We start from the raw sequence: 23,071 nt of genomic DNA on the forward strand, positions 1-23,071 counted from the left end.
GCAAATTCAACATCATATCTACTTATCCAACCCCCACTGCAAAGAGTTGCACCGTCATGGCTATGCTTGGTAGGGGCATAGATTTTGCGCCTCATCTTTGCCAGTGAAAGTAGGCAAGCATACTAGCAAACAATCCATTGTTTTATGAATATTACATTCAAGAAGAGAGAAACTGCAGTTGCCTTAGTAAGATTTTTACTGTAGGAATAAGATATCCTATGAATCAGTGCAGGTAATTAATTTGTCTTGAGGGTTCATATAAGTTGAGTATTACTGGCAGATTTTGAAATTTTCCCTTCTGGACTGCCAATGATTTTCTGTGTGGCTCCAGGGTTGACCCAGACTTCTGTGATCACACAGAGACCTTCAACTGAGTCCTTGTCCGCTTGTTCAAAGGCCCGCTTAGCACTACAATAGATTTACATCCTTACACAATGCCTGTCAACTTATTCTGCTGCTTGTAGTAATTTGTTGCTTTATTCACGGAGAACATTTAGGCACGTTCTGATGAGCCGTCTAGAAGACCCATATGTTTCACTCCTAAATCCCCCAGCCTTTGTAGCACGAAATCCTCCTTTTCTAGTTGCAGGCTTATTGTGCTATAATTGAAGTCTTCCTGGTTAGATGTGCAATTTCATCTCCACGTATCACTGGGGGATTTCTCCTTACTGAGCATCAGTGGATGCAGTGTATTGTTTTCAGATTACCCATTCTAGAGCTTGCGTCCCTCCCAATACTGCACAGAGATTCCCAAGAACGTGTAGTCGTGCATTAGATCAAGTTGAACCCAGTTGAGACTATTTAAGCCAGGAAAGCAATAAAAGCACTTTTTGCCCTATGTGCTTCATGTTGATCTAAGCAAGCCTCTCCACCAAATATAACTTTAACAGGACCATGGTCCACATATGACATGCACCCATGCAATCACAAAATATGTTCCCACTGCTGCACCCCCCTTTGTTCGTTGCATTGATTTCCTGCTTTCCCATCCTCTTATCTCACCCCTGACTCCCCCCAATCCCCCCGCTCATTTTCCTTCAGCAGACTAACCTCTGAATATGCCTGGCCGAGCAAACCTTGGCGCTCTGAGACCACAACAGTAGTGATTTGGCACTGTATAAATGGCATGTTAGCATAGTTACCCACAACAACATAATATTATGCACCGTGGAGGCAGACTGGCTGCGGCAAGTGGACCTACAGTGCAACTTCTCTATTCCACTCGACAAGCCCACCTAAGTGCAGAACAGTAAGTGTTTTTTCTGGTATGGTTGGCAGGAGCCAAATACCTCTGCTACCACAAGTTGAAAACTTGGAAGATGGTTTAATGATGGCTTCCTTTCCGAATAGGTCTCAGTTTAGTCTGCAAACCACACTGGAGACATTTCTCTTCTTGAGACTCCTTGTGAACAGTCGTGACTTGGTCACAAATGCTCTCCTATGTTGGGCCTGTACTAACCACCACATATTCCATACTTCTGTGGTGAACATCGGTATGACCAAATGGATTCTCTGAAGGCCTCTGACAGGTGGATCTCTTTGCCTCGCGCACTAATTCAAATTTCATAGTTGTTTAGGGCAGTGTGGTTAGATGGTACTTTATGCCATGTTCATCTGGTCCATTCTGTTGCTGCCTCCATCTTTGTCATTGTTTATTGCCTTCTATCCTTCTCTCTCACCTTAGGGGTGGATTTGTATGGGCATACGTGTGAGGCCGCTCTTTTGACGTTTGTGCTCTATTTTCCTATGATTGCGTGTAGGGACGGCATTGTGGCATTTCAATCTTTTCAACTGAAAGAAGCCTCAGCGGGGAGGCCCAGCAAGTGCTCCCATGTTGCCAGTCAGAAGTCTTATAATACAGCAGTAGATTATTTTCTACGTTATTTTAATACTGGGACTTTAAATGTACTTTTACAAAGGTAGCGGGCGCCCCTCTCTCGCAAGAACAGACATGATAACCTGTTCAGTGGTTATTAACCACTTGAGAGTTCGCAGCCACTGCTTTTACTCACTGTGCCTTTCACAGATGGGAAATATCCATTTGCATATCAGTCTTTGTCCTGCCCAGGGGCAGTCCAGCACCGAAATACAATGGCAATTCCAATCTGAACGAGAGTACCACCAGCAACCCCATACACGTGTTTCACCCTTGTTGGGGATCATCAGTGAGGTGAAGCTGATGCCTCTCTAAGCACAGTGAGAGGGAGACCACGTCTGGTTGCCCCCAGGAGACCTAGGGTTACCAATCCCAGGTTCCTTTAAAATAATTTTACAAAGGTAGCGGGCGCCCCTCTCTCGCAAGAACAGACATGATAACCTGTTCAGTGGTTATTAACCACTTGAGAGTTCGCAGCCACTGCTTTTACTCACTGTGCCTTTCACAGATGGGAAATATCCATTTGCATATCAGTCTTTGTCCTGCCCAGTTGGGGATCATCAGGGTGAAACACGTGTATGGGGTTGCTGGTGGTACTCTCGTTCAGGTTGGAATTGCCATTGCATTTCGGTGCTGGACTGCCCCTGGGCAGGACAAAGACTGATATGCAAATGGATATTTCCCATCTGTGAAAGGCACAGTGAGTAAAAGCAGTGGCTGCGAACTCTCAAGTGGTTAATAACCACTGAACAGGTTATCAGGCCTTGTTCTGTCGAGAGAGGGGCGCCCGCTACCTTTGCAGACTTTAAATGTACTGTTTGCAGCGATCGCGTTACAAGCTTGGTTTGCTGGAGTCCTGCATTGCATCTTTTGTAAGTGACGACCTGAAGGGCTCCAGAAAACGACTTTTTGTTTGTGTACATTTCTTTTTATTAGGTTTTAACAAGGTCATAGAGTGAAAAAATGTGTCAAAATGAGAGGGGTGCCATCCAACTCAAAGATGAACAATGTATTATGCTTTACCCCTGCCCCCCCTCTCTCCCACACCCATTCCCTCCGTCCTGTGGTACAGGTGAATTCTCTTTGTTCGGCAGTCAGGAGAGTGAACCATGTCCTCGTGTACCCATCGTCCGCCGCGAGGGCTATAACAGTATTGTCTTTGCCCTTAAGGGGTATATGGCGCTTTATTCTCACACCTCCCACGTACCGGCCGGGCCGATTTCACCCCTCCGACCTTGCCCCCCCCCATTCAATGGAACATATTGTGAAATTGCAACCATTGTTTCCACAGCCGAGCTACCTCCGTGGATTGCTGCTGAGATCTTCTCCATGAGCTAAATGTCTTTAGCTGTGGTGGACCACTCCTGCACTGTGGGGGAGGTGCCCACTTTTCCAATATGTGGCTCTGTAAGCTCGTGCCGCCAATAGTAGGAAATGGACCAGGTGTGATGGCGCCCCCACCTGTCCTCGCTTTTTTCCAACCCGAAGAGTACGAACAGTGGATCCAGATTATGGGCCTCATTCCGGGTTTGGAGCTAACCATGGAGTAATTAGCTCCATGGTTGCCTCCGAAACCGTCCCAAATCCGGCATGGTGATTGGAGTAATTACGGGTCCATTCCAGGGTTGGAGGGACTGGTAATTCCCCATTCACCTTTTGCCCTTCCCCATTCCCATTTCTGCACCATAGGGCTCAATGGGAATGGGGAAGGAGGTAATTACGGCACCGTAAATTACGGTACCGTAACTACCTCCGAGGTACCTTTGCGGGTCCCGTACCTAACTCCTGCTAAAAGCAGGAGGTAAGGAAGGACCCGCAAAGGGAACTTGGAATACGGAGGTAAGGGATTACCGGCATCGGCACTCTTACCGGTGCTGGTAATCCCTTACCTCCAACCTCGGAATGACCCCCTATGTCTGTGTGCCCTCCTCCCGCCCCCCAATGTTTCCCTGATCCAACCCAGGACCTCGGCCCAGAACACCTGGACCCTGGGGCAGTCCCACCACATGTGCCACAAGTCTTCCCTGGAACCGCAGCCATGCCAGCAGAGGGGGTCCACTGTTGGGAACATTTTAGATGGACGTATCGGATCGTATTGCCATCAGTGATGTAGCTTAATTGCGTGTAGTTTATACTGGCATGAGGTCGAAGTCTTGAAGGCACGTTTGCACATCTGCTACCAGAGGCCGTCTCCCATTTCCACTCCCAGGTCTTTAGCCCATCGTGATCGGATCCCCTTGGTGACCCTCACCTTAGGCTCCAACAGTGCCCCATAGAGGCATGAAATAAGGCCTTACATGTCTGCATGTCCATCTAGGTCTTTCTCTACTGGGGTGAGTTCCCTTTTGAATGCATTCCTTCCACTTTTCAGACATGAATATCCCCTTGGCCTGAGAGATAACAGCACAGACAGACTAGCAATGTCTAATGCCTCCTTCAACTTTTGAATATTTATTAATTCCTCATTTTGCACTAGCTGGCCCACCCTGGTGAGACCTGCTTCAAACCAAGACGGGTAGTGTTCGACCTATGTTATGTCATCTCTAACCGGTGGTGCCCAGTTATGACTCATGGGAGACGGCCAGGTGGTGATTCCCTTCCCCTTTCCGCCTGTAGCCAGGACTTCCCAGTGTACTCCCAAAATTGGGTGCTCTCTAATACATCTGGGGATGGTACCCCTAGGGATCCAGAGCCATTCGCCCACTGTTGCTGGGAGCATGTGTTGGTTTTCAAGGAACATCCACTGTTTGTCTGGGTCCTCCCTCAGGTTTGGGACCAGGGCCCTAAGTTGTGCAGCCCTATAGTACGTCTGGAGGTCTGGTAGGCCTACTCCCCCACTTTCCTTTGGTAGAATGAGTCTCATAGCCCACCCTGGGTTTCTGGCCTTGCCACAAAAACCTCACAATGCGTCGCTTAGTCACTGTCAGCTGTTCAACGGGTGGACTGGTTGGGAGCATCTGGAAGAGATATAGTACCCTCGGGAGAAAGTTCATCTTTACTGCGTTTAGCCTCCCCATCCATGACATCTGCCCCCTCCCACGTTTCCATTTCAGAGAACACCTTACCGAACAGTGGAGGGTAGTTGGCCTAGGCCAGGTCCTAGCCTGGGCGAACAAGATTAATTCCAAGGTATATCACCCCCTCCAATTGGATCTGCAACCCCAGGAGCGCTAACTCCTCCATCTTCCTGGACCCATTGGGAGCGAACGGGAAGACCACCGACTTGCCAATGTTCACCTTGAACCCTGAAAGTCTCCCAAAGTCCCCAATAACTCTCATGGCCGCGGGGGATGGATTGAGCAGGGTGCCTCAGATGGAGTAGGACATCGTCTGCATAGAACACAAGCTTGAATTCCCTGTCCCCCCCACTTCAATACCCCCTACCTGTGGGGGGGGGGGGATCTCCTAAGATACTCCGCAAGTATTTCCATCGTCAGGGCGAAGAGCAGATGCGACAATAAGCTCCCCTGCCTCGTGCCCCGTTGTGATGGGAATGTCCAGGACAAGCGCCCGTTATCAGTGACCCTATGCGAGTGGCCTTCTTATAGGGCTTGGTTACCCAGTTGGATTCCCATACCAAAACCAAATTTCTTTTGCACTCTGTTAAGGAATCCCCAATCCACCCGGTCAAAAACCTTCTCCGCGTCTATGGCCATCAACACCGGGTTCCCCTCCTCCCCTGCAGCAGCCCTCATGAGGTAAAGCGTCTAGCGCAGGATGTCTGCCCCTTGTCTGCCCTGGATGAAGCCCACTTCATCAGAATGTATAAGTCTCGGCATGAGGCTCTCCATTCCTTGAGACGCCCATCATGAGGTGTGCCACTAAGGATGAGAACACTGCTCCGCCGTTGGGTACCATATCCCCACTTCTCCCCATGGCGGGGGTTATGCGTTTTCACTCATCTTCTGTTTGTTGGTTGAGCGCTGTCTGTTCATCATTTCTAAACCCCCTTTTCTTCTCGGGGAGGTGTGTTCAGCTTCTTATACTTTCTGCCGCCTTGCCTGAGCATGCGACCCATGCAGGAATGGTTGGCGAAACAGTGGTCTCAAGCAAGTGGTCAGTGGGATGACCTAGTGGTCGTTTCGCCAACACTAGTACAAAGTCTTTGCTGGTGGACAAAAGAGAATCTTATGAAGGGGAAACCCTTCTACGATCCAGAGATACAGGCCGTTGTCACAACAGGCGCCTCCCTAGCAGAGTGGGGAGCCCACTACCTTCACCACACAGCTCAGAGTCTCTGGTCTCACACAGTGGCTCAGAACCACATCAATCTGCTAGAACTTCTGGCAGTCTTCAGAGCGCTTCGGGGATTCAACTCCTCCTATCCAACCAGTCATTGCAGATTCTAACAGCACAACTGCAGTGTTTTACTTAAATAAACAAGGGGGCACTCCATCTCACAATCTGTCCAGGCTTGCCCAAAAAATTTGGAAATGGGAACTCAAACGGAACATTTAACTCAACTCGCTAGCAGATGCGCTGAGCAGAGATCCCCTCCCAGAGGAACACGAGTGGCGTCTACACGAACTTGTAGGAGACCTCTTCCAGTGGGTTTCCCCACTACAGACCTATTCGCCACAAGCGAAAACAGACAATGCTCAGACTTCGCATCCAGGTTCCCCCAGCCAGGCTCCAAGTGGAACGCCCTATGGATGAATTTGTCAGGGAGGTTTGCCTGCGCTTTTTTAATCAACCCCTCTAATGAGGAAAGTGGTGAACAAGATCCACAGGGAACTGATGACGCTCATCCTGGTTGCTCCTGTGTGGGCGAGACAACCATGGTATCCACCCCTATGCAAACTGGCGGTGTCCGACCCCCATCAAACTCCCGTGCCGGTACAACCTACTCTCCCAGCACAAGGGGCTAACAGTGCACCCTCAGCTCAACTCGATGAACTTGGCAGCATGGCTGCTGAAGTCATAGAGTTCGGACATCTCAATTTACCCCAGAGATGTATGAATATCTTGAAAGAGTCAAGAAAACCGAACACGAGGCAATGTTACTATAATAAATGGAAACAATTCTTTATTTGGTGCCAGAATAACCCAATCAGTCCTGTTGATTGTACTCATTCTAATGTGGTCACCTATATGCTCCACCTACTGGATGCAGGGTTAGTGTTTAACTCACTAAAAGTGCACCTGGCAGCTTTATCAGCCTACACCACTTCCCATAACAAGGTGTCATGGTGGAAAGTGCCAGTCGCCAAAGCATTTATGGAAGGGGTAAAGAGACTCCACCCTCCAATTTCTAAACCACCACCAGGTTGGGACTTTAATGTGGTACTTACTAAGCTCATGAGTCCTCCCTTTGAGCCCATGCACAAATCTAGTCTCAAACACCTACTTATAAAACTGCCTTCTTAGTAGTCATCACGTCCACAAGAAGAGTCGGTGAAATTCAAGCCCTGTCAGTGCAGGATCCCTTCTTTTCTATTCAGAAGGATAAACTGGTTTTAAGCACTCACCCTAGGTTTTCACCTAAGTTCATTTCCAAATTCCATGTTAACCAGTCTATTGAGCTACCGGCCTTCTTCCAAGAACCCAAGAGCTCTGCTGAGGTGAAACGCCACACACTAGATGTGAGGAGGGCGGTCCTCTACTACGTAGACAAGACCAGACTGCTAAGAAAGACAGATCAGCTGTTCGTCTCCATAGCTCCAGGCAGCGAAGGCGATTGCATCTCTAAAAATGGCATCTCTAGGTGGCTAGTCAGATATATCCAACTGTGCTATTCATTTTCAAATAAAACACTGCCTTTTACGCCAAGGGCCCACTCTAAAAGAGATACCGGAGCCACTCTGGCTTTCATTGCAAATGTACCCCTTGACATTATTTGCAAAGCAGCTACCTGGAGCTCTATTTACACCTTTACTCAGCACTACTGGATTGACACATTGCAAGACAGATACTCAAGTGAGACAAGCGGTTCTAAGACATCTGTTCGCTCATGAACCTTCTCACATCCCACCTCCTCCCACTGCTCGCTAATCTATGCACAGCATGTGATCTAAGCAGATTCCACAAGCCTCAGAAGGGATACATTACTCACCGTAATCGTATTTCTGATGCTTGTATCTGCTTAGAGTCACATGTGACCGCCCTTCCTCCCCTCTGAGAGAAGGTGCATGGATGCTTGTAGTCTTATCTATCTCATCTGCTTGGATACTCTGTACTCGCGCTACTCCTCATGCAACCTCATGACAGAAAAGACAATCTGAGGGTCCTACACGTGTGAGGGATCATAAGTACAGGGGACGTCGCACTAGGGATAGTATGATTGGCACGCCCTGGTTCGACACCCCTTTTCGAGTTTTGAAAAACAAACTGTAATACTCCGCAGCTTCCACTAGATGTCGGCCTATGCAGAGCATGTGAATCTAAGCAGATACAAGCATCAGAAATACGATTACGGTGAGTAATGAATCCCATAGATTTCCTCTCGCTTTTTTTCTGCCATTGTTTTTCTTGCCATCTTCATTCTAGCACTGTTCTGGTTCCCTCACTTATGCTTGTTAATGCCAGTTTTATGGACTACACATGCAGCTGCAGATTACCAGTCAACTATCCCTGGTGTGCTAGGGCCCCAGAACATTAGTGGGGATGCTGGTGATGTTTTGATGAAATGTCAATGCACTCTCCTCCCTTCAGCTGCAGCGGTGGGAAGACATCTTCTCCAGACCTCCACCTAGTCAGTTCCCTGACTACTTGGAGGCAAAAAAGAGTCACATGATGAGTAGTTTTAGAGCACCCAGGCCAAGGGGGTTCCTTTCAGTGAGTCCCCTCTTCAAGAAGGGGTTTTTGTGACTCTCAAACTTTTGGAGAATCCTCTCAAGGTCCCCATTCAGGGATAACTTGCATCCTGGCCCCTGTGAAGTGAGTGTCCCCCTTCTCGTTCTGTGCCTTCATTTTACTCGTTTGTCCACCCTTTTCTCCCCTCCCCCTGATTGGGTCCTCCTCAGAGGGAGGTGATTCTTAAGTGTCCCCCAGGGCAGCTCTTCTGCCAGGGCAGCCGGTTGGCTAAGGGCTCAAAGGCAAAGAGCAGCTCCCGAAGAAGCAGTTCCGGTCCGTGTTTGCCAGCGTTTGCCAGGGACACCTGCTGCCATCAACCAGCAGCAACTTAAATGATAAGAGTGGTCCGGGTGGGGAATACAGCAATTAATGTATTCCTGAACGCCTTTCCTCCCCTCTCACCTACATCACGTAGCTCATCATGGTTTGCTAGCTAGTAAGTAATAGTCCTATCACTGCTGCTCTCCAACCGTTACGGACCATTTCATTAACTCTTGGGTTCCTATGTCAGACGTTTCACCCTCTATCCAGGTATCCCAAATCTAGGTGTTCACTCTGCACACCGTGATGGATTCGCACCCCCCCTTACCCACTCTCCCACAGATGATCGTAGGTCGATCCCCCGTCCCCCTGGGCCCCTTGCCCACTACTCAAGCTTTTGGTCTAGGGGGACAACAAGTGACGAGACCAGCCAATCGCATTGGACCTAGAGGGGCGACGTAGAGGAGGATCTCCCTCAGTTTGGGGTGTGTATGCCTTGCACCACGTCTGTGGGCATAGGGCGGAGGTGCGGCCACCCATCCATGCACTTTGGAATGCAGCTATGGCTGTGCAGTTGCAGTCTGGCGTTTCCTTGGCCGTCCACACCGACAACCCTGACCTGCCACAACACATATGCCATTGGTCTGCATCGACAACCTACAAATGGTTTCGGTCTGGCTGGGCACGCATCAAGTCTCTGTCAATAGCACTCTATGCTGCAACACCAACAGCACCCACCCACGGGCACGACCTCCGAACTGCTTGCTGGAGCTTAGCTAGCTCACCTGGGTCCTGTACCTGCAAGATGTATGCACCCATCTTGTAAGTCGTCCCTTGAAGTCGCCCACACATGACGGCGTTTCTTGAGGGCGTTCCAACCATGGGGCGCATTCAAGCCGTACAAATGGGGAGAGAACGCTATGTGGATGACTAATGCAATACAATACAACTACCCCACCTGTCTCATTACCTAATATCATTCTCACCCAGGCTACTAATGCTCATCAGCCATAGTCTGCATTTACCCCACTTGTATAAGGTAGCCATTTTGAGTCCAGCCGCAGTGGGTAAGGTAACCATACTTTGCATCCAACCAATTGGGTTAGTCGGCCACAGTATGCATTTTGGGCAGGTATGGATGGGGTAGAATTGTGAAAATTAGGCTTGCGTCCCATCTGGATAGAATTGGTGAGAATTAGCATGTGTCACATCTAGATAGAATTGTGGAGATAAGCATGCCTCACATGTAGATAGACTGGTGAACTTGGGCATGCCTCACATCTAGATAGTGATGCCACTAACCAACCTTACTAAAAAAAAACTCACCCCTTTGTATACACTGCTCAACCTCTGAACTAAGCACAACCATACCTCTAAAGCACAACAAACCACAGGCACTTTACTACATTGCAACACCACAATAGCACATGACGGCTACCAACACACCTAAGCTCCGCGAACGGTGTAAACCGAACTGAAGCTGCCAACAGCACATCACAGCTCTCTTGCTCTTTCTCCTGCTCAGTCCTACTAACTTAGCCCCCACCTTACCCTTTTGCTTTACAGATCCGCCAGAGCGCCAAGGTTGTGATAGTGCATGGTATAAAAAAAATCTTTAACATAAAATAATGTAAGCTAACTTGGAGGTTCCGCATTCCGGGGGGGGCAGAATATGGATGAAGGTCTCAGGATTATGGGGCTAATACCTTTTACCTTTTACTTTGTTCCGCGTTCATTGATTCTGTTGTCCGATTTCCATCGAGTTCAATTATGCCTCTTTCCTAGTCTGTTATATCATTAGAACAAGTAGAACAGTATTGAAATGTTTACACGTTGATTTATCCAAGTGCATTCGCCTTTCACATATGCTGGCACTTCAAGTAAGCCAGCAACACGACTTGAACAGAAGTAACGTCGGTGCTCTGTAAAATGTTTGAGCTGCATTACTGCCAGCCGTACTTATGAATAGTCAACCTTTTCTGTTCATGCCATGTTCACATGTAATGTACATCATGGCATTCACAGCTGAAACAATGGTCTTTTGAAAATGCTGGCTGAAAGAGTAACAGTTCTACAAGGAGCATATTTGTATGGCAGCTTTACATTTCTTTTTTTTCTGTTTTTGTTTTAGGGACTTGGGCAATAATAAAATAAGTTGTCTTAACGCAGATCTCTTCAAAGGACTCTCAAATCTTGTAAGACTGTAAGTATGACCTAGCCCTTCATCTTGATTTAATCAAAACCGTCACACTTGTTTCCTAATAACTTGTTTGGCCTTGCAGCTTAAATGGACTTTTTGTATTTTTGTTTACTTGGCATGCCATCAAAGATGCCAGTGAGTAAAATAGCAGACTTCGCACCCTTTCAATTCAACATCCAGTACTTTGCTTAGCAGCAATGAAACCATAAGAAAACCAGTCCTGGCGAATGTAAGTTCGAGGGTTTTCAATAGCTACACTTTTGATGCGGGTGGTTTTTGCTTAAAAGATGAAGGGTCAAGTCCAACGTTGTTTTTATAAGAGTGGGCATTGTACAAGCAAAGTAGGTATAGCTATTTGGAGTAAGGAATGGTAAATGGATTATGTAGACCTAAAATTAAGGGAATTTCATTTTATGGTGGGTTTTTGAAGCCAGGAAATCTAAACCCTTCCGAGCCTGAAATGTGTACCCTGCTTAAATTCCGGAAACTGCCATGCACATTGAGAAAATCTGATTATGCGTCTTTTGGTTGCTGTGCTATACGAGAGTTGATGAATTCTGCGACTCTTCACTATTGCATGAGTCATCGGCCTACTCGTGTGGATTTCGCACCAAACCACTTAGGTCAACCTTATCACATGTGTATATAATGAACACACAGGTCTTCCTATCATTGTCACTTGCTCTTTAATATGGCAGGATAATCTGCACACCGTCACACGTTTGGTGATGTTTTACAAGGATTTGTCATTTTGAGTTCAAAACCAGCATTACCTATGGGCTCTGGAGATTAACTGGGATTGAAAATGTTATTCTTCATTGAAAATCTGGTATAACTATTGTTGCTGAAATGTTCGTATTCTGGGTCTTTGTTAAAAGGTAATTGAAAGCAGACCACGCCGTTTTGCTCACTCCAAGATCCTCGCTCTGCATGTGCTCAGCCAATGAGATTCACGCACATCTTTGAGAGTTGACTCGCTCTGCAATTTATTTTAGATTTATTCAGTGGCATATTCTAGCATTTCACATGTTGTGATGATTAACATCAGCATGGGCACCAACTTTTGATTTTCAGTTGGGGGAGGGGGGTTTATTTTATACTTGCTGAATCCTTAACCCTAATGCTGCAAATGTTGGCATGATTTGCACCAACAATTTTGCAAAACATTGCAGTAGGACCCCAGCCGGCACATAGAGCTGAGGGTTTCCTAACAGCACTTTAAGATGAGCAGCAGCACTCTTGAGATGGATGGGGATGCAGATTAATACCCTTGCATCAAATCAATGACAACTCGATAGTTTGGCAAAGGGAGTCAGTTTAATGACAAGTACAAAAAACAGGGAGTTCATGAATATCAGCAATCGCTCGATCTTCCTTCTCGCTTCAACTCCAATTAATTTCAGAAAAAAACACATCATTTATACCAAAAACTCGTCATCACTGACATGTAACTCTTAAAATCTGGCATGCAATTCTGTTGGTTCTAGGAAGGTAACTTTGATATATGTACTATATCTGTATATGGTAACAGGGAGTGGGGATTGGATAAACACTGTCAGGTGGGGCATCTAAGCCCTTCCTTCAAAATGGCTACTGTAAACGTCACTAAAAGTATGACGTCTCATTGGTTCTACTAACTATAGGACCCTAGATTACTTGGTCCACTATGATTGGGTTGGCAACAACCCCACTCCTACTTTTCCACTTGCTTAGCAGTGTGCAGAATAGCCGGCCAGGTGCAGGGAGTTTGTCTGCACCCCCAGCTTCCCTCCAATTATTGCTACAATCACTCATCACCTCAGTGGTCATGTGTCAATTATTTCTTTGTGGTTGGCCTCGAGACTGCTTCTTGGTCTGGAAAAGTTAAGACCTCTGTGCATGGCACAAGTCCATGCGTAGGTTTGAAAGTTTCATCTCTTCTCGCTCGTCTGGTCACATGATTCCGACACCGTGAAATCATTTTATTCTTCATGCAATTTGTGTATTTGATTTAATTCTGCAAGCCGTCTGCCATCTGTGCCTTATCTTGACCTTTCTGAACAGGATATTCTGTTCTTCTTTTCATAAATTGTATCCACTGTTGGTCTATTTCAGCCGATATGACCATGGCTCCTTGGCACGATTTGCCTTCGTCTGAGTTTCTCTCCATTTTTAATTCTTGATTTGTTTGCTGCAAAGCTCTCCTCTTGAGATCTTTTAGTAACGTTTGGTTGATTCTGCTCTTGTACATAGTGGAAGTATACTTATATAAAATGCTTCTTTTGAGGTAGATATGTATAGGTGGTTCTTGCCGCCATCTATTTTACTACTAAGCATAAGCAAGCCTCACGATTTCTGTGCTTCTTGCGGTTCCTTGCACATGTACACGTTTAAACTAACTGAATATCTTCATCGTGCATGTGGCATAATTTCTGACATCTTTGACATCGATGTCACTTGTCCATGGTGTTTCGTCACTTCATCATTCACAGGCCGTTATATCTTCTATATGTGAGTCAGTCCGGGTTCTTGTGACGTCACCATTCGTCTTCCTTCAGTATCTTTCTAGCTTCTTCAGGGATTGCATTCTGACAATCTTCATTCTGTCTCGTTTGTCGATATGGTTTTCTCAATGGGTATCTTACTTTCCATGTTTTCTTGGGTGTCGATACTTCAACAGGTGTTGTTCTTCTGATAGGTACTGGACAGAGCCCAACTGCGGCGCATTGCTTGTTTATTTGCTTATCATACGTCACATATTTTGGTGTGAACATACCTGGTACTTCAAAATGGGCGGTTGGATTGCGAATCGAGCTAGGCTCTGCCCCTACACTCCCCTATCTGGGCGATTCATTGATCACTTTCACTTCTTCCCTGGTATCCACCTTTACTTCATCCGCTGGATCCACTTTTACTTCCTCCTCTGGATCCACAGATAGAGGTTTGAAGAAATATATCTTTGGGGTCCATATCTTTGACTCCCTTCAAGCTTCCTGCTGTTCTCACGTGCGCATCTTTGTTCCAAGTCATTAGTTGTCATTGTCCACTTGGACTACAATAGATCCATTTTCCCACATAATGTCTGTCTCCTTGGATATCGAAAATGTGTTCCTTCTGGTGCATAAATGCTGGCTTTTACGAAGTCTCTTATTTCTTCATCAGTCAGGTCCTTGGGTTTCCATCCTGGTTCGACATCAATCATGATCTTCATCCCTATAGCCTTTTTCGCAGTTTTCTGGCACCGAGATTATTATCTTGATAACACAGAATCCGAGCAATATCATCACTAGCAGGGCTCCTAGGAATTGGAATGCATCTGCCATCCATTGGGCAACCCATGAGAATAGTGATACAAACCAACTGTCGTCGTCCACTTCGTCAGTTTCATCAATCCTTTGATTCTGTAGTTTTGTCAGCATACCTATGGCCTCTGTTAAGGTTCCATTTCGTCATCGTGAGCTGGTATAAATGTGCAACATGATTCTCCGATTTTTGCTCAAACACCTCTATCCATAGCTGTGATCATGTCAAGGACATCTGTTTCGGAGAGTCATTAGTCTAATTGCTCTTAACTCTTCTTTGATTGCATTGAATCCCTTTATGGTTGTGTTGATGGTCTGCAGTAACTCCCATCTGGTTATCTGCAACCATTTAGTATTTGCTCCAACCTGAACTCTTGGCATCAGAATTGTCGTGAATACTGATGAGGTGAGGCTGAACAGCCTGTGTTCATAGGGGATTTCATAGAAAGCTTCTTCTGATTTGGCAGAAAAGTAATTCTCTCTTTATTCGGCTCATCCGTTCCACAGATCTTTTTCCTCAGGTGAGCATCTGCTTTCGGGAAACTGTCAATATTCAGGTCACTTTTTGGAATTACCATTGCTGGGACATGGACATTCACCAGTGTGCATATACCTCCCCAGTTCTTCGGCAGCCTGATATATGCTTTGGATCCACATGCCCAATAATGATCCATGATCACTGCAGTTCCATGTACAATTCCTGGAGCGTTGAAAACGCGTCCACAGTTCTGATTCTCTCCCATCTTCCTTGTGCCATTGTTCCTGAAACAGAATTTTGGGCTTTCTATCTGCAAGGGTCCTCCTCTGTCTTCGACCCATGCGAGTAGTTTTGCAAGTTTTGTCCATAATGGCTTGCATCCGTTTCGCACTATGTTGATGGTTGGCTCATAGTGACCGAAGACCATCCATGCTCGGCATATCACTACTCCTTTTTCCCATCCGTCTGGTGAAAGCACTGTTGCCCAGATTCGCATTTGGCCTCTGTTCTTCCAACTCTGCGGTTCTTTTGGAATTTTTCCTTGAACGTTCAGTTTTTGGTTTGTCTCTCTTCTGATTTCTGCTCCTTTAACTCCTGGCGTCTCATATCTGATCACAATGTTCTTTGTTTTTCCATTGTTTCTCATCTGTATGTCCTGGACATATTCGTCTTCATTTGGATATGTTGCTTCAGTTGCCCATTTCAGTGAAGCATCACTTCCCATGAACTGGCCTCTGGTCTTGCACATTGCTATGTGTGATAAACAGTGCGCTGTCTGCACATCTATTTCAACAGCTACAAAGATCTTTGATTTCCCCATGCTGTAAGGTAGGGGTGCACAAACAAAGCATTCCTCCTTGGAATTTCATCTTACCACATAGGTTGGTATCAGATTTTATTTCCCAAGTGTGTGGTGCTGTCGGTAGTCGTTTAGTTCGTTATTATCTTCTTGTGTGCTTCTCTTGGTTCTCAAGGTTTTCATGTAGTTTGCCATCACATCTTTAATCGCATCCATATAGCTTCTTCTTGCTGGAGAATTCTCAGGTACCTCCATCCATGGTTCAGGCATCTTCATCTGTACCATTTGAGTAGGAGAAAGTCTGGTCATTCTGTCCTTGTCCTCTTGTCTTTTTCTGGCTCTGGTTCTGGCTCTAGACGGCCATATTGATTCGGCTATCATCTCTGCATGTGAGAGTTTTGTAGGTCTTGTACTTGTTCTCTTCATTGGATCAGGCGTGCTTGTTAATGCTGTCTCTGTTGGTTTATTCTCCAACTCCTTTTGTCTCTTTAAAAGTTCATCTTTCTTCATTTGTCTTTTCACTCACTTGTGGTGGAACTTCTCATCGTTGATTGTCCAACCTTCTCCCATTCTTTGGATTGTGATTCTGTAGTTATTGATACTAGACCTGGTGTGTGTGCACTTATCGTTTGCGTGTGTGTGTCTTTCATTAACCTTTTCTCATTCTTACTCTGCCGACCCTGTCCCCGGCTTTTCAGTTTGCTTGTTAACAAATGTGTGCGTGTGTCATTGTAATCACATCCATTTCAAGTTCACTCATCGATCAAAGCCACTCTGTCAGACCCTCTAGGGACTGGAATGACTATAAAAGGTCTGGGTGCCTTTGTGGGTTTCATGCGTACCTCAGTAGGTGGGTGCACTGGAATCGCAACACTTTGTGCACCAATAAAAAATGCAGTTCGAATAGTCAGTAAAACAATGATGAATACAATGCATGGGTACATGATTCCTCTATATGTTAACCTACAACACTTAGTTCCGGGACAATGCGTGTGTCTTTCCTCCTGCGGGATGACAAAATTACTACTTTAGTTGCCCATCTCGATCATTTAAGGAAAAAAACAAACTCTTTAATATATTCTAGGCAATATTATCTCTGGATTCTGCTGTCTCTGCTTGTAGGTTGAAGGTACTCGAACGATTGTCCTTCTTTGCCTGAATAATCGATTGTCTCTTGTCTCTGGAAACAGTTCTCTTTTCTGTATATGAAAATGTCGAAATAAGGTAATACGTTCAAGTCTCTAGTTTGTGTGGTCAAATTAAACAAGCTCCTAGTCAATGCCCTCTTATCTGTTTCACTCCAGAAGGCATGTCGTGTCCTTGTCAGCATAAACAAGAGTGAAGCTTTCTGGCAACACTTTCTCGATCTGTCCCTCGGCGGGAAGTCTTACAATCTTCTTTGGAAATTCTGATGATGATTAGAAAGTTCATTTTGTCAACAAAGGGAAAGCTCGGTTACCTATCCAGGTGCAGCCTGGCTGCAATCGGCGGCGTCGGAGACTCGCAGTGCAAGTTGACTCAGGCGGTGCATGCCGGTTTGCCACTCCCTTTGCGAGGCTCTCACCCATGAAGGACCCGCAGGTTTCAAGTGATGCGGATAATGAAAAAGGAACTCCGGTGTGGATCACGCAGCGTTCTCTGGATGCCGTGGGAGCAGAAAACGGAGTTGTGAGGACAGGGAGTTCACCTGGGGTTTCCGTGCTGAGATTTCATGTTGATTAAACTACTAGAATTAAGAGAAGAAGAGTAGTTCAGAGAGCAGACCTTCCATGCAAGAAGACTTTGCCATTACCCCTGCTACTATTTATAAGTTGGCAGTTAGGATGGTACTTCACAGTAAAAGAAGCCATCCTAAAAGAACTACCCTCTCTTTTGCGTCAAGTTGCACAGAATGTATATGGAATATCTCCAGAAATTAACATGACAATTGTTGTTTGCAAAATATTCCCCTGAAGAATTTCCCGTTACTAACCCTTCTTAAGGACAATGGGAATGAAACATGTCGGGTTAATGTATCTGTGAGAATGGTGTCACAGGTTCAATAAGGCACTAATAGCTGTTGCGTACCAAGAACTATTAAAAGAATCTCAGTATTTATATAGGAGATTCCAGATTAGACATCAAACTTGTGGTTTTACCAAAGATGCTAATGATGCATATTTTTTATGTCATGTGTTTTGTTCGGTATACAGTTGGATGTTTTATTTTGTAATGTTGATAGCAACCTCATAGAGAAACACTTTTTGTTTTCAGTAACTGTTTTTTTTTTGTTTATTAATGGTGTTGGTTTCTAATTCACAAGTATACAGAATCTTTCAGGTCCTACCTCAGGACCACCTCTTGTACTTATTGTTTATTTTTCTATTTTCAGTTTCTTTTTTTGTTCAGCACATTAGGATTTGATGTGGTTGATGCATTGTTTTTAAAAAAGGTTTTTTAAAAAAAGGTTTTATACAAATTCTTTTTTATATCATAAAGCATATATATATTTTTCTAATCAGATTTGTGAGTGTCATTTGTTGCAATTGAGGAGGTGAGTTCGTAAGGTTTCCCAACAGATTTGTTGGGATCCTTAAGGGTGAGTTGTTGAGAGGAGTTAGGACCCCTTTTTTTTGTAGACAAAACATGTTGTATCGGGCACCGTCCTAAGCCTCTGATTTTAAAAAAAAACCAGTCCTCTGCAAGTTTTATGGATTAGAAAGTTCAACCTGCATTACAATACCATGCAGGAGCATGCTCATTTATGTAGAGTTTGCTCGGTCTCTGAAAGTGAGGACGTCAACACCGACAGGCCTCCCCACAAGCACTGGAAAGTCCTCAATCGGGCAGAAAAACACATTGCTTGCTAGTCTATCTTCTGGTGACATGGACATTTGTCTTGTCTTCCCTGTAAAAAGGAACTGCTCGGTAATCACGATGTGCAGCTTCTGTGATTTCGAAGAGCTTGAAGAGCAACCTGAATTTATGATTTGGTTCCGAATTATACTCAAATGTTCTTTGTGTTTGCTGGATCTCAAAGAAATGTCAAGCCATCAGTGTCTCTCCCAACAAGAACTGGACAGTTAAGCGAAAGAATAGCACGCTGACAAGCCTATTCGCTGTTTCTTCTGCCGTGGACATTTGTCTTGTTCTCGCTGTATTCCCGAAGTGAAACAATGAGCAGCCTCCTTATAGTCTTTTCGTGAAGAAATTCGGTGATAGTGAGCCTTAACTAGCGACGGGTATGATCTCGATACTAACTCGAAATATATTAAAACGCCTTTAGTGATGTCACTGCTGTGGGACACCAAAGCTCCTGTATGAAAAGAGTCTGGATTCTGTATTTTTTTCCAATTTATATGTCCTCATTCAAAATTCAGCACATCCTTTTCTCATCAAGACTTTGGTGTGCCTCAGTTCAAAGTCAATAAACTATATTGTGGCTTATACGTGCAATGTTCTTCTTCATCTTGCAACTAGGATGCACAGATTGTCAGTTTTTATGTCCTTATCCCCTTGTTTGCTCAGAGGAAATGTCCAACTTAAGCCACAATTTTGCACAAATGTTCTTTGCCTTTGCTTTGCTGGTCATGCGTACTTTCTCATCTGCACGTGCTGTGGTTCTTCCCCGTCATCTATAGTCTCTATGCGTTGGAGTGCGGGCAGGGGGCCTTCTCCATTGTATGGCGTGATATTACCCAGGAAGAACCAAGCTCTTCTTCCTTGTAGCTTGACTGCAGAGGGAGTGATGGCCTCCACTTTAAATGGTTTGTTGAACCTTGGCTTATCCCACTTTTTTCTCGTGTGGTTTCTCACCAGGACCGTTACCCAGGGAACAGTTGTAGTTGACGTAAACTTTGAATTGGGTCTGTTGTAGTATCTCCTTCTGTGTTCTGTGCTGCCCTGCACCTTTTTTGTCGCTGCAGCTGTCCTGAAATTACAGTAAGACAAGATGTCATGCAATTGAAGTAATTTTGAATTTCTGATCCTAAAACTTCCTCTGTCGGCTGAGCATCACATCTAGCTCTATCTCTGGTGCCAATGGTGTGTGTTTCCTTCTGCCTTGTCGCGATCTCATGCGACGTAAGATGGTGGTCAGAACTAGGCTGGTTTCTGAGTGCATATAGTGCCAGTGGACGGCAGTGCAGCCATCCCTTCTTTAGAGTAAGCTTCAACTTGGCTATCCTTTCCTTTAACAAGCCGTTTAGCTTCTTGCATATGCCATTACCTTGGGGATGATACGTCGAAGAAAACGTGCTTTATACCAATCAGCAAGCGAATCTGTTTGAATACTGCATTAACAAAGTGAGGACCATTATCTGACCTCACATACGCCCCTTCTGGGAAATACCTCCCTCACCAGAAATTTGCCCACACTGGTAGAGTCTGGGTGTATACATGGATCTGCTTCTATCCATCTGGAGCACAACAATTAGATACCTGTGCCCGTTACATACTTGAATCATATTGACATTATCGACATGCAAGTGCTGAAAAGGTCCATTGGGCCTTGGGATGACTCCTCTAATTATTTGTAGTGTGCGCCCAGCCGCAAACTGTTGCCAGATTATACAGTTCACTATAAAAAAATTCAGTGTGCTCTGCTAAGTTCGGTATAAACCAGTCTTCAGCAATCGTTGCTGCTAGATTCTCTTTTGTCATGTGTGCTAGATAATGCAATTGTTACAATGCTATTTTCAATAGGGCTACAGGCATCACCGGTTTAGCAGTGCTGTCTTGTCGCTACAAGCTCTCGGAGGGGTTTAAAGAACACCCTCGCCGTTTCCAAAGATTTTTCTCCTATGGTACCTCCCCTTGGAGTTCCATTAACTGGGTTTCCCCGATGTTACTATAACCTTCAGGTTCACTTCGTGCAACAATCATTCTCTCATGCACATGAGTTATTTCCACATTCATTATCATTTCGTCCTTGGTCGCCACATGCTTGGCTTCCGTGTCTGCTGCTTGATTTCCCTGTGGGATCAAATCTGTCCCTTTCGTGTGGGCGACGGATTTTATGACTGCTGTGCCCACTGGTAGTGCCTTAATGAGCTTATCAAATAAGGCTGCGTCCTTCACTGGCGTGTCGTCCGCTCGGAGGTGGCCCCTCCTTTTCCAGCGTGTTAGGCCTGCATGCACTGTTGATGTCCTATAGGCGGAGTCACTGTACAGTCACTTCCTGGTCTGCCTGATTCTCAATCATGAGCATCCACGCCAATAATTCTGCAGCTTGTGATGGTAGTTGTGCACGGAGTACTTGAAATACTCCATTTGCCGTGTGCTTCACCACAGCGGTGCCTGTATATCTTTGCCCATCATTTTGATGGATCCTCGAACGTTCAGCGAAAAGTATTTCTCCTTCTGCCAATGCATTTTCTTTCACTCTGGGAATTTCATCATAGAATTCTTCATAGTTCGCGTTGTCATGGATTGGCTCTCTGCCAGTGTCTGGCTCTGCTATAAACATAACTGGGTTCACTATCTTACATCAAATTATCTTAATCAATGGATTTGATGTGATCACTTCATAAGCAGAAGTTCTCTGAGATGTCAATGTGCCTTTCGGTTTCTCTAGAATGGCAAGTAATGCGTGCTCACTGAACGTCATTGAACATCCCATCACAATGGTTGTGGCCTTCGCTATGGCGAATGCTGCATCAGCTAAACTTTGTTCACACGGGAAGTGACCCCTCATCACTGGGTTTAGATTTCCACTGTAGTATGCTGGGGGCTTGTAGCCAAGTGTGGTTCTATGTGTGAGTACTGCCGTTATACCACTGCCATTCGTGTGTGAAAACGGGTAGAGTTCCTCTGCATAATTGGGAATTCCTACAACTGGTGCTGTGCAAATGGCCTTTTTGAGTTCAACAAACCCTTCTTTCATGGTTTCGGTCCATTTAATTTCTTCATTAGTCACCTGTGCTTTAGGGCTTGAACCAGGGGCTTGGTATAAGAGCTGTAGTCAAAGACCCATGCCCTGACATAATTGCATAATCCTATAAAACTCTGCATTTGTTTTATCGTGTGTCGCTTGGCTGTGTTCAATATGGCATCAGCCCTTTCAGGAGTAACCCTTTTCCCCCTCATTTGAGATTAGCTGGCCCATGTACAGCACTTCCTGCTGACAATATTGTAACTTCTTTGTCAACTTCATATCCTTTCTCAGCCAATATAGTCTCTTTTGATCATTTTCACTCAATAAACGAGATTAACCTCAACTGTTTCATCTATACCTGTTTGCTCTTCAAACAGGTCGTCATTAGTGACGTCAATCTGTATCCTTTCTCAATGGCGATCCCTGCGCACCATTGTCTGCCTTCGTTATCACAGCCATCGATCAAAGCCACTTTTCCTCGTACTATAGCTGTGTGTGTTGCCAAAGGAAACACTCGTCCCTCTTCCTTATGCATAGGTATTCTTGTCCTGAGTAGAAACTCATTGGGGGTTCTCGTGGTTTTGTCTGCAAGGCCTGGTAGCCCTGCCATTAGTATTCGTACTCCATTGGAACCGGAAATATTCACGTGTGGAACAGCTCTCATAGCCGTTTGTCCTGCGTATGCTCTAATCATTTTGCATACGTTAAAATAATGCATTCCTGGAGTTGAACTTACTATGCCTTTCTCCATGAACGAGATTGTCATGTTTAACTTCATCATTAGGTCTCGTCTCAATATATTTACTGGGGTCTGCCGTGAATACAGTAGTGGCACATTCATGTCACATTCTCTTATAGAAACTGGAAGTTCGTTTGTAAAAGGAACATGACTTGTTGCTCCTGTGAAGCCCTGAGTATTAACGGCATCTCCGGACAAGGAAAACTTGCCTTCACGTATACACGAGCGTGTTGCACCTGTGTCAACTAAGAAGGAATATTCTTTATCCCCTATAACTACATCTACCCTTGGTGCCTCGTGAGGATTTGGTGTAACTGATGGGATAGAACACATCAGGTTTCCAAGTGAGCTGTCCTAATCCATATATAACTTTTTCCCATGCTGAGTGAATGGACTTCCTCCATCACCAGTGTTATTTCTCATTCCAGAATTCAGTACCTGTCATGTACTGTTATCTGTGACAGTTGCATCAGCGACTGTTGGGACTGTCCTTGCGGAAAACTTGTCATATTCTGAGGTTGCAAGCTTTGCTGTGCTCCCGGCGCTTGCTGCTGTACCGTGTGATTTTGTGCAACTCCATTTCCACCCTGCTGTAAAACTACAGGTGGATTTGCCATCCCTACTCTTGTTCCTTGGTCGTTTTGCACCATGCCTTGACTTCTGCATGTGCATGCTAGATGCTCTGTCATTCCACACGTCCAACATATTGGCAGTGGTCTGATTATTTGCCCGTTTGACGTATCCTGATTGCCGCTTTGCATGTTTTGAAAACCTCCCTAATTACTCTGGAA

At 45.3% G+C, this 23,071-nt stretch overlaps 1 protein-coding gene across 1 annotated transcript in view; it reads left to right on the forward strand.

Moving 5' to 3' along the window:
- Window positions 1-23,071, forward strand: part of ADGRA3 (adhesion G protein-coupled receptor A3) — a 451,503-nt gene that overhangs the window by 231,755 nt on the left and 196,677 nt on the right. The window contains exon 4 of the mRNA XM_069631885.1: window positions 11,061-11,132. Within this exon, the coding sequence (XP_069487986.1) occupies window positions 11,061-11,132 (72 nt within the window). The remainder of the gene's footprint in view (window positions 1-11,060; window positions 11,133-23,071) is intronic.

Source organism: Ambystoma mexicanum, chromosome 6q, assembly GCF_040938575.1.
Source record: "Ambystoma mexicanum isolate Mex_15411 chromosome 6q, UKY_AmexF1_1, whole genome shotgun sequence".
NCBI lineage: Eukaryota > Metazoa > Chordata > Amphibia > Caudata > Ambystomatidae > Ambystoma > Ambystoma mexicanum.